The sequence below is a fragment of the Aplysia californica genome, unplaced genomic scaffold (assembly GCF_000002075.1).
Source record: "Aplysia californica isolate F4 #8 unplaced genomic scaffold, AplCal3.0 scaffold00012, whole genome shotgun sequence".
Classification (NCBI taxonomy): Eukaryota; Metazoa; Mollusca; class Gastropoda; order Aplysiida; family Aplysiidae; genus Aplysia; species Aplysia californica.
Window position 1 is genome coordinate 1,332,577 of NW_004797282.1, and position 13,040 is coordinate 1,345,616.

Below are 13,040 nucleotides of genomic sequence, written 5' to 3' on the forward strand. Positions count from 1 at the left end.
TTGGGTAAGCTAAGGGGGAACATTAGACAAACAAAAAGGAGCAACAAACTAACAAAAACCAAAACAGAACCAAAACAAGAGGGAAACTTGTCATCTCTCCAAATATCATAGCACTATTGATTCCCCAAAGCACGTACAGAATGTTCCCTTTGTTGCCCAGCAGGGAGAATGCAAATGAGGAGATTTTGGCCTGTTTATCTCTCTCTTTATCGCCAGGTTACGTCATACTTCATAGCTGGGCAACGAGTGAAAAATGAAATGTCCCGGTGGTCGCAGGGTCTGACATTGCTATGAATAATACGAAACACACTCATCATTGCCTTCTTTACCTACTGCTTAAAATGTTTACGATATTGACAGTTATTGATAGCGGTTTCTATTTTTAGCTTGTTACACTTATATATAATAAATTATGTTCCGGACTTCTCTTCCTACTCGACGTAATGACTGTAGAAGCTGTCCGGAAAACGAAGGGCGTAAGTCACATTTTACTTAAGTTGGCGTTTTTAGCATGACAACACATATCAGGGAGTCCACATCGTATTGCAATTAAAGTAGATGTCTTGAACACATCAGATATATGGCCTTTACAAATTACTCAAACATGACTTGTAAATTATTTGATGCTGTTTTAAGAAAATCGAAAGTAAAGTTTCTGTCCCTTGTTCAGTTTCTTTAAAAGACAAGGAGAGTTTTCTCTATATAACCAAACAAATATACATACCAATGACACCGAACTTCTCCCATAGGCAGGGAAATACCCACTTTTGATGTAGGTCAATATTTCTGGAAACCTCCGAATTCTGGGTTAGCCCGCTTGTCCTTAAAAGCGAACATTTATGCTTGAGACCAGCTGGGTTTCTTTTTGTTCTTCTTTTCAGGTTATTTATTTTCCTCTCGAAACGACATCAAGGGGTCTAGATCTAAGCCTTGTAATTTTTTTTTGGCCACGTTCAATAAAACACGACAAGCACATGTTTGCTCACCTTAACACCGTCTCTGCCTCGTCTTCCTTCTGGTCCGACAGGGCCCTGGGCGATATAAAGACAAGCATGTAACGGTCATGTCCTTAATACCAACACACACACACACACACACACACACACACACACACACACACACACACACACACACACATACACACACACAAATACACGCTATTTTTAAATATCTATCTCTCTCTCACTCATACGCACACACACACACACACACACACACACACACACACACACACACACACACACACGCACACATACCCAAACACACATGCACTCTCCCTTCCTCTCTCTTTCTCTCGCTTTCTCTCTCTCTCTCTCTCTTTCGCTCTCTCTCTCTCTCTCTCTCTCTCTCTCTCTCTCTCTCCTTCTCTCTGACCCCCCCACATACAGATACACCCACAAAACAACACATAACACATTCAATCTATCCCCTATCTACTCACGGATTCACTTAAATAGCCTAAAGTTGTTGATAGAGGCGATAAACCTATGTCATTTCACTATTTTCACTCACAGGTTCTCCCTGAAAGCCGTTGTCACCGCGCGGTCCTGGTGTGCCGTCCAGACCCTGAAAAAACAAGGAAAAGTGTAAAGAAAATGTGTTTCGACATAGAGGAAAGAGGCACTCGTCAATTTTTTAGCATGTGGATTCATTGATATAATTTTCAAGCCTGTATATTTGTCCTGCTCTCGGTGAAACCAATACCCATTTGTCTTGAATAGAATTCGAGATATTTTTAGTACCTTTTATCACTTTTCCCCAGTAATGTTCTCTCAGAAATGTGTTCTTAGATAAACATAAAAGGTGCTATACCCCCCTCCTAAAAAAAAAGGATAAAAATTGCCAAACCGGCGGAAAATGAAGTTTCTTCTATTTCATTATTCTGACGAGTGCCTGATTTCACCACGATGCTTAACAAATCATCAACTCGACGCGATAAGAACACGGTTTCATAGAAACCCCAAAAGAAAGAAAAATAGCGAAACGATTAGAACTCTTTTGACGGACGCAGGCATTCACAGCAACTTATTCTTTTAAGGTAGGTGTGTTTACTCCCACAAAGACACAATTTATATCCTAAAGCCGGCTTCAGACTCTGCTTGCCAGGGCTAACCCGGGCTTAGAGGGATACATCGCAGCAGAAAATAATAGAGATACTCGAGGAAATTTCTCCCCACTTTAACGTCGAACCCACCAGGCCTCCTTCGTGCAACAGAGAAGCGGCCTAACCGCTACACCACAGACAACGAAATTCACAGTAGCATTAATAGGAACAAGACAAAAAGCAAAGCCAGACAAGAAGCAAGATGAGCTGCAGTATCAATTATAGTTACAAGAACAATTTAATGATGCTGATAATTTCAGGTAATTATAGATGGGCTTACACCCCCATCGATACAGTTAGTTTAGGTCATTCAGGAGACAGGTTGGGTCGACTCTGTCTGTCAGGGCCAGCCCGGGCTGAGGGGGATTAAAAAGTCCCAGGAGGCTTAATAATGTTGATATTTAGCATACCCCCCCCAACCTAACCATATAAGTGAGTGGGTGGTTGGCGGGTGCTCTGGCGGGGTTTGCTTCTTCTTTCCTATCAAACATCTATCATCTTTATCACTCCTCCTTCTTTTTTGTGTTCGTCACTCTCTTGTAACACCTCTAATCTTTTGGCGCTCATATGACCACTTGTGCAGTTGCGAGCGCCGTAAAAGCTCTTCTAAAACTAAAACTAAGAAACACGAACAAGATAAGTAGAATCATCAACAATAAAACAACAATAAGAACACAAAGACAACAATAACAACAACAAAACAACAATAATAACATCATCATCATCATCATCATCATCATCATCCACAACAACAACAACAACAACAACAACAACAACAACAACAACAAAATACAGGTCGGAAAATACCAAATATTTCAAATAAGGTATACCTCAGAAATAACAAAGAAAAAAACAACAACAAAACAACAACAACAACATACCCCCCCTCCCCCCCCAGCACCAGAAAGCATTACCACGATAACATGAATTAATGAATATCATTGACGAACTGATATTAATAGCCTATAACCCCCCCCCCCACCCCCGTCCCAACCCCCATCCGTCAATAACAGCATTTGCAGTATTCGAAAACCTCAACTTACGGGCTCTCCTTTCTGTCCCGGTAGTCCACTTCTCCCAGGAAGTCCACGCTCACCCTGAGGACAAAAATGTATGTGGATGGTAGTTGGTACTCTAAGTAAACACAGACTCTGGGATGGATTCTGAAGAGGGGGGGGGGAGAGCAGAGATGGACATGTTCCGACTGCAGTGACCCCAACACAGTGGACAAGTAAGGACAAGTAAGTAAGTAAGTCTAAGTAAACATTAATGATAATAATAATTGCATTTATATAGCACATGTCCATGCTCTAGAGCATGCTCTATGCGCTTTACAACTATTACTACCCCAGCAGACCCTCTGAAAACACTCAGAAACATTCTCGACTTCCGCAGTGCAAGCTGCAGATTTCACGCGCTCAAACACTATCAAACTGACAAGATCGTTCACTGTCTATAGCCGGGTACCCATTTCCACCTGGGTGGAGTGAGGAAAATTTGTGCAAAGTGCATTTTCCAAAGACACAACGTCGGGTCCCTGACGGGATTCAAACCTCGACCTTACGGTTGCGAGTCCGAGAGCCTAACCACTAGGCCACCGACGCTATTACTTTCGACGGTCCATGTTTCGAAATAAAATTAGTACATAAACATGTTTGGGGGATGAGGCTTCAGCGAATCATATGTAGAGCGACGGAGAATAAGGACTCCCGGAAGTGACTTCGAGCTCTAAAGGAGAAGAGAACAACCTAACCTTTACACCACAATACAGGTTGTCACAAAAGTTGCACATAAATCCTGATTTCCATCAAAAACAGTTTGATTGATACTAGTCTATAATAAATTCTCCAACTGAGCGCCCTCCACAAAAAAACAAGTGTGGACTCTAAAAAGACCCCCACCCAGCATTTTCTTAATACATCTGAGGCTTTCAGGTGTGATCATTTAGCCCTCGATACGTAGATTATATGAAGAAGATTTCAAGGATGGTGCAAAACATAATTTGGAGCACCCTGTAAGTGCAAATGCTCAAAATGTGGCATTTCAGTCGAGCTGATTGTCATGAAGGCCGGAGAGATACTGTTTGAGTGAGGTAGGCAGCCTACTTGCACCATGGAGGGATCTTCTATAGATGCGTTTATGTGTTCATGTGTATATACGTGTGTGTCCATAAATTGTATATACATGACAATGATTGGAAACATAAGTAATAAATACTTTGATAGATATACGTATGCCCATTCAAACACACACACACACAAACGCAGAAGGGAAGAGACTGAGAGAGAGAGAGAGAGAGAGAGAGAGAGAGAGAGAGAGAGAGAGAGAGAGAGAGAGAGAGAGAGACAGAGACAGAGACAGAGACAGAGAGACAGAGAAAACAGAGACAGACAAAAACACTAAGAGAGAGAGAGAGAGAGAGAGAGAGAATGAGAGAGAGAAAGATAGAGAGAGAGAGAGAAAGAGAGAGAATGAGAGAGAGAGAAAGAAATTGAGAGCGAGAAAGAGAAAGAGAGAAAAAAAGGTGGGTGGGGGGAGGGGGAAAGAGGGAAAAGAAAACACTAACATACAGGTTGAACAAATAAAGATACTGACCACCCGTCCAGGTATTCCAGGTGCTCCTTCCCTGCCAGATTCTCCAGGCACTCCAGCTCTTCCAGGTCTGCCTGGGGACCCAGCTCTGCCAGGTGGGCCCTGAAATGATGATGATGATGATGATGATGATGATGATGATGATGATGATGATGATGATGATGATGATGATGATGATGATGATGATGATGAACATAATAATATTAATAATAATTTTTTTAAAAATAAATAAAAAATAATAATAGTAATAATAATAATAATGATAATGATAATAATGATAATAACAATGATAATAGTAATTTTTTTGATGTAGTAATATACTATTACAATATATTTAAAAGAAAGAGAGAGAAGGGGTGGGGAGACAGGGAGGGAGAGAGAAAGAGAGACAGAGAGACAGAGAGAGAGGGAGAGGGAGAGAAAAAGAGAGAGAGAGAGAGAGAGAGAGAGAGAGAGAGAGAGAGAGAGAGAGAGAGAGAGAGAGAGAGAGAAACGGGGGGGGGGGGTAACAAGACGAGAGAACATAAATATTTTAAAATACTATGCTGAAAAAAGGCAAATTAAGAAAAAGAGAAAGTCGTAGATAAAAAAAAAGAGAAAGAGAAAAGAAGAGAGAGAAAGACAGTAACAGTAAATAGTGAGCAATGTAAATAATAGATGCAGCAGTATCGCAAGCTCCTGTCATAATTTCCTCCAAGTGATAACTACAATGATAATGATGTCATTGATGAGGCATGCGATGACGTAAAAACATGACTGTGTGACGTCACACCTGAGTTCCGTTAAAGCCTGGGGGTCCTCTGGGGCATGTGACTTCACAGGTTTTTTCTTTCTGAAAAAAAAGAGGAATGAAAAATGATGTTTTTATGCTTCTGCGAAAAAGAACAGAGCATGCCCTATTTATGAACACGTTTGAATATAAAACTATAATATAACCATAATATTATGAAGACAGGTTACGGATTTACCTATGTGTATAGAGTGTTTGCGACTGTATCAGTGATAGTGTTTGTATGAATTAGAGAGAGAGAGAGAGAGAGAGAGAGAGAGAGAGAGAGAGAGAGAGAGAGAGTGAGAGAGAAAGAAAGAAAGAAAGAGAGAGAGAGAGAGAGAGAGAGAAAGAGAGAGAGAGAGAGAGAGAGAGGGGGGAGGGAGAGGGAGAGAGTAAAAATACATGTTTTGTGAACTGGGTGTGGGATAAACAGCGGAAGTGGAAATAGCACAATAGAAATGCAGAAAAAAAGAGAAAAGGAAACACTCTCACACATATGTACTTACACACACATACACGACACACACACTCACACACACACACACACACACACACAAACACACACATACACACACAGACACGCGCACACATATACACATACACACACATAGATAAACACACACACACACACATACACAAACACATACATTCATACTGAAAGAGAGAAGAGAGAAAGTGAGAGAGAAAGTGAGAAAGAAAGGTACAGAGACAGAGAGAAAGAAAGACAGAGAGACACACAGAAAGACAGAGATACAGAGAAAAAACAAAGAAAGGGTGTGGGGTATGTTGTTTGATTTTCGTGCATATGAATACCACACATTATCTCCTTACGTGCTGCTCTCTTGTTATTGATGTCAATGTGATTTAACGAATTTGTAGCAGCTGCTTTAAGCCTTATAATAACACTGTCTTAATCCTACTGCAGGGTTTAGCAACATCTCTCTACCTTCTAAGTCAATATAAAACAGGTATCCATTGAGCGAATTATCAAAACAAACTATCCCAATTCTGCTTTAATATAACCAGTTTGTAAAAGAACACACGTACAATTAGCTAACAATTTGTTTGAATGTTATCTCTTTCAGTACAGATGTTGCTGGTGGTGGTGGTGCTGCTGCTGCTACTGTTGCTGCTGCTGATTTTGCTTGCGTTGCTGCTGCTGCTGTTTTTGCTGCTATTTTTAAATTAAAATACTGCTGCTGTTTCCGCAGTGCTGCTCGTAGTGATGAATGTTTAACATTTCGATAAGAAATAGTTTAACACACAAACAGGCTTACAAAGACATGGATTCATCTGTATCATACACCCTCACTCAAGTGGAGTCACTTACCGAAGATGAAAAACGTTTGAACAGTTTGAGCGATGCAAAATAGCGCGAACATCTTCAAAATTACAAACATACCAATACATACAAAAACCAAAACACAGGTTGTAGCAAACAAGATGATTTTAAGAAGCCAAAGAATAAAATATACTATAATTATATACGCATTATATATCTTGTCAGGTACATATTAATTTATAACCGCATCAAAGGTAAAAGGTTGAAGTTTATCAATGTGATTTGTACAGTGACTAGTTATGCTAATACCTAAAAATGCAACGTCTTAACGTATTTCCAAATATTTCAGCTTAGGCTCTGAAGTGTAGAACACAAGTTAGGTATTAAAATGTTGTTTTTTTAAAGTAAAGATCTTTCCTGTTTCTATTAACTTTGAAATGTCTTTTAATGTTTATATTATTATTATCAACAATACATTATTAATTCTTATCAGTACTATAATTACAGATTACCTACTTAATATCTTTAAAATAATAAACCACACATAAATGGAAATACTAACGGATGAAAACCAACACTTCAGAGACTTAACAAAATAATGGCTCAAGTACTGACTCAGATCAGCACCTATGACTTTAGAATTTCTTTAAAAAAACAAAAACAACAGATTTATAGCAAATTTCTGTAGATAAAACGAAGTGTGCAGGAAACGTGAGTGATGAAGCAAACTACAAGTTAGCTACAATGTTCTAAAAAGGACGTGGAAGGGATGAGGGATGAGTTAATGATTGTTTCTTGAAAGATGAAAAGGAAAGCTGAACAACGACAAATAGAACTCTGACCAGCTCCAGAAAAGTGGGTATTTGAGTCTAATGATTTTGGCACTTGATCCCAAAATAGTGTTTTTAAAAAGACATAATCTACATTTGAAAAGGGGAAGGTACCTCTGTTTTATGCATATTATTATCAACGTTAATATCTCGTTAACATTCTAAGAACACAAAAAAAATCAACTAAAATGTCATAAAGCTTCATGATATTTTTGCAAATTACGTAATAACATTATTATTATAAAAGGATTATTGCTAAGAGTCAAAAAAATTCTTTACATTTAGATGAGTTGTTAATGTTGTGACTTAAATGGAGCTGTTCAGGGGTAGAATTTAGAGAGCAGTTTGCGAGTAGTGATGCAGACTGAAGTGAAATGAGGACAATTTGTAAAGGGGAATAAGCATCTGTGGAACAAAAGTATTATTGTCAAGAGGGCTGAATCTGAGGATCCTCTGTTGTCGATGCACGCAAGTCTTCCTCGGGGAACTTGGTGGAAGGAAAGAGATAGAAAAGCAAACAGCAACACCGGACTTCGCTTACAAGCATAAGGACGTCTGCAACTTGAGAGTGATTGTTAGACTCTCAAAACTACCACTACAATGGAAGCACCTAAGTAGCTTTATCCAAGAAAAAAACTGCAAACAGTGTTCACAAATACACTTGAAGTCAGAGAAATTAGGAGACAACTCTGCGAATGCCACTACTGCTGAAGAAGTATTTTAACCTTGTAGATTGAGGCCATCTTTGGGAAGCCACAGATATGAGCTTCAAACAGAACAAAAAGAACAGAAAGCAGAAAGTATTCGGCGATCTTTTAGACACCGATAAAAAGAGCTACTACTTCTAGTTCTAAGATCAACCGAAAGACAAAGCCCATGCAAAGCGATGACGTTTCAGATACGTCATGGGAGACGCCTTCTTTTGTCTCGAGCATCTGGACCTGTACTTGAACTTTGAACTCCATGCAAAGTTGCAAAGTATATTTTTTCTGTTCAATGCTGTTTGTCACTCCGCGAGATAAAAGAAGCAAGCTCTACTTTCAGTTGTCTGCCAAAAAGTCCCAGAATGGACGTCACACCATGCATAAGCCCTGAAGACACGCTGATGGATGGTGCAGAAGGTAACACGCAGTCGCCTCACTCCTGGCTATCAAGAACGCAGGAAACTGACGACGACGAAGTGCGAATTGAGCGAGAAATTTCTACTAAGGCGTCCCTCGTGGGGCAGCAACAAACCTGGTCGTCACCGCCGTTATCGATACTCAAATCGATACCTAAACCAATGTTATCTCCATCAGGGTCACCACCCGACGTCCCAGTCCCGGTGTCTTCGCCTTCCCCTTCGGAAGTGCCGCCGGGGTCCTGATGATGGGCCAAATGATGAGTTAGAGAAGAAGACGATGTGGAATGTGTGCACGTTTAGGAAGTTGTACTCTCAGTACGCCTAGCAGATGGCGCAGAGTTTCCGTTGATCCGAATTATATATGAAGATACAGAGACGGAAGAGTCTCTTTATGATAGTGCCCATAGTAAGTAGGGAAAGGGATATAGAAAGAACATGATGGTGTATCTCTATTTTGAGATTTTAAAAAATTAATTAAGCACATTAAAATTGAAGATGTTGATAGGATGGTAAGTTGATGTCAGTCAAAGGTTGAAGGTGCTAAACATATATCTCATTTTACAATACCATCTATGGATGTAAGCATTCCGGAGACAATAAACAGAAGAAAATTGTTTTGACTGTGTTGAGTGTTTCACAACATTTACAAGGGGAAAATGTCACTAGTACCTTGGGGCTGTTACCTGGTGAAAGGAATCTATACACTGAGCACATACGACTCAAACGGAGATGTCAAAGCACAATCATAATGTGACATAATAAATAGGCTGTACAAGAGTAAAACAGAAAAAACAAAAGGGTGAAATAACGGGATCAATGGAAAAAAGCAAGTATGCCCAAAACGAAGCGAAATACAAATTTCGAATAGAAACGAAGGTAGACATTGATAATTTGGTTTAAGATTCTAAACAAAAGACGTAGGGATCAAATACAGATCTGGGGTGTCCAGCGACAAGCAAACATGTCAGGCACTGATCATCCAACCAGTTTAGAAATGAGGAATTGAGGTTTTTATAACACAGAGTTTATTTAGAGAATACGAAGAGGCGGGGTGGGTGGGGCGGAGGAGGGGGAGGAAAGGGAAGGGGGGGGGGGGGAGGGAGAGGGGGGAGGGAGGGAGGAAGAGAAAGAGAGAGAAAGAGGGGGGGGGTGATTATTTTTAAAGTTGGCAACGCAAAAAGCAAAAACACTTATATTGTAACAAGTGATCAGAAGATAAAAATGATTGACTTATGTATGAGAGTTTGAGTTTCTCTTACAGATATTGATGGGGAATTGGGAAGATAAATGGCGTGTGTGATTTCTTTTTACTTTTTACAGGGACGGGGGCGAGGGGGGGGGGGGGGGTTGACATAATCGTAAAGATAAAGGAAAAAAAAGAAGGCAACGATACACAGATGGCAATGCAATATGAAAACGATCCAACGGGGAGGAATGTGTGTCAACGTAATGCTATTGCATGCGAAGTACAAGGCTACAGTAAGGATACTAAGAAAAAAGGAAAGCAACTTTTTAAAAAAAGCAACTTGGTAAAATGTGAGTTAAGAACAGTTTCAATATCTTGACAAACGCTAAGGGAGACGGTTCACTTCGTGACATTGGAGAAACAAGGTCAAAGGGGAACAAACACTAGGGGTAAGTAATAAAAATGCCATAACGCTTTCATGACAATTAGAAGGATTCAATGAAGTCTTCTAAAAGTGCTTACAATGAGCTGTGACTGGTGACCCTCTAGAAGGACGTACAATGAGATAGGCTTAATAGATATATAGAAGTACTTTAAGTGAGATCACACTGATGGTCTCTAGAAGTGCTTAAAATAAAGTTAGACGGCCCTCTAGAAGTTAAGTTCCTAGAGTAGGGTCACAACGATAGCCCTAAAGAAGGACTTACAACGAGGCCACACCGATGACCCTATGAACATTGATATCAACTTAATAGCTCTTTAGAAGTGATAACGGAGAGGTAACACTGATGACCCTCTAGAAGTGCCTCTAGAAGTGACGCCAGACCGGAGGGTCTATCTACAAAAAAAAAGCTGACAATGAGGTAACACTGGAGATTTTAAAGAATTGCTTACAATAAGGCCAATCTGATGGCTCTTTAAAATTGCTTACAACGAGGTCACACTAATGGTCCTATAGAAGTGCTTACAACAGGCTCAAGCTAGAAGTTCTTACTAGGGATTAATTCGGTCTGAATACTGTTTGTTGGATATTTTGCATCAATAAACATTGTTATCCGACGGGTTTTACTTGATAATACGCTGAATAAAAAATTGCAGCAGGAAACCATGAAAACCAATTCTCAATAATGAATATATTATAATAAAATTGAACGCCTGCATGCAACGAAAAAGAAAGGATCATGCCCACAATATATAGAATGAGAAATACTTAATTTTCTAGGAAGATTTAAGAGGCAAAACAAAGCACAAAAGTATGAAGATGAAGCAAACAGAATAGAAAACAGAAGCAAACAAGCGGCTGCGATTGCTCGACACGGATATAACTATGGCAAGATGTGAGATCGGTCTTTAGATATTGGGCGTAGGGTGGTGGGGTGGGTGGGAGTAAAGTGGGTGTATGGGGAAACTGGGTGCGTATAAAAACTAAGGGTTGACGAAAAAGAAAACGGAAGTTAATGAAAAAATTCAGGAGTTTTGGGACCGGATGCTCGCAAAGGGAAGCAACCAACCTGCTCATCGACCCGGGGTCTGCGAGTTGGTCTGGGCCGACGTGTTGTTCTTGCCTGAGCGGAATTCCAGAGAAAGGCTTTAGTGAAATGTGAATAAGTTAAGGTGTGAGTCCCAGAGAATGGCTTTAGTGAAATGTGAAAAAGTTAAGGGGTTAGTCCCAGAGAATGGCTTCAGGGAAATATGAACAAGTCTTGGTGTGATTTCCAGAGAATGGTTCCAGGGAAATATGAAGAAGTTAAAGTGTGGTTTCCACAGAATGGCTTAAGGAATATGAATCACATTCAGTTGAAGTGATAATTCTTGGAAATGGATGCAATGAATTGCAAATACGTTAAGGTGTAAGTTCCAGAGACTTGCCTTAGCAAAATATGAAATACATTTGTTTCATGTGAGAAGTTAAGAAAATGACTCCTGTGAATTGTGATTTCGTTGATGCGTACATTCCAGAGAATGGCCTCAGGAAAAGAATAAATGGATTGAAGTATGACTGTTGTAGAACTGCTTTAGATAAAAGTGAATAGGCTGTTCAATGAATTCCAGAAATGGTTTCGGCGAAGCATGAACACATTGATGTGAGAAATCATAATTTGTAAAATAAGTTAATGGGATAATTTTTTAGAACGTCTTTCGTGAATTGTGAAAAAGTAAATTATGCAGACGATGTGCGCAATGAGGAACAGTTCTAAACGAATGAAGTTAAATGTGTAGCGGATTGGAGAATCGCGTGGGGTGGGGGTCGGGTAGACGTATTGTGGTTAGAATACAGTGAGCAGTGAGACAAATCTTCGAGAAGAACCTGAAAGATATGGGATCTGTTTCTTGTGTTTGGAACTTGAGAAAAAGATAGTTTTACCCATTTGACAAAGTTCATTGTTGAACACAGTGTTAAAAGTTGAAATCTTGCTTCTAACTCCAAAACAAATTAAATAGTTTAGAACAGCAGGTGATGAAAATGACCTACAAACTCCACCTCACTCACTGCCTTCAGTGTATGGAAGGTAAATTAAATGCACTCTTTGACATGCTTGTATAAACTGAGGGGGTTAAAAATTGCAGCCATGAAGAAGAGACAGACGCAATCAATTGGAAACAAAGTTTCACTTAATGCTCAATGCTGCGAGATATTTCAGATATTTAATGCATTAAAAAATCGAGTTAATGCATCATATATGCTTCATGAAAGCAACGCTGCTGTTCAGCTAAAACAAACAAACAAACAACCCCCTCCCCCCAATAAAACAAACAAAAGGACAAACAAAAACAAAAAAGCTCCATGTCCAAAAGCTGGCTCAATCCTGAATCAATGTGATAGTGGACCGATGGCCACACACAAACATACCTAATGCAGACAAGACTCAAAAGTTACAATCAAAGGACAATGCGTGTAATATCGCAATCAACCACCTAGAGTAAAAGCTACTCCTTTATTCAAAGATAAACATTGCTCTTCGCCTTTCGTGAGTATGACGTTAAAAGGAAGATAAAGACATACAAATTGAGATAAAACAGATTTACTTATGTCTAAATAGGTGATCCTCAACCCAGTTTCATTTCAAAATATCAAAATTGCAGATCCAGTGCGAATGATAATAATAATATCATTATTATAATTAATTACATTATGAAAGAGTAATAATAA

The 13,040-nt window shown here is 39.6% G+C and overlaps 1 protein-coding gene across 1 annotated transcript in view; it reads right to left on the reverse strand.

Annotated features, from left to right (window-relative positions):
- Window positions 1–13,040, reverse strand: part of LOC101855841 (collagen alpha-1(I) chain) — a gene marked incomplete at its 5' end in the record, with an annotated part of 105,917 nt that overhangs the window by 91,603 nt on the left and 1,274 nt on the right. The window contains 7 exon segments of the mRNA XM_005090092.2: window positions 987–1,031; window positions 1,513–1,566; window positions 3,148–3,201; window positions 4,700–4,798; window positions 5,469–5,528; window positions 8,817–8,942; window positions 11,401–11,454. Coding sequence (XP_005090149.2) covers window positions 987–1,031; window positions 1,513–1,566; window positions 3,148–3,201; window positions 4,700–4,798; window positions 5,469–5,528; window positions 8,817–8,942; window positions 11,401–11,454 — 492 coding nt within the window.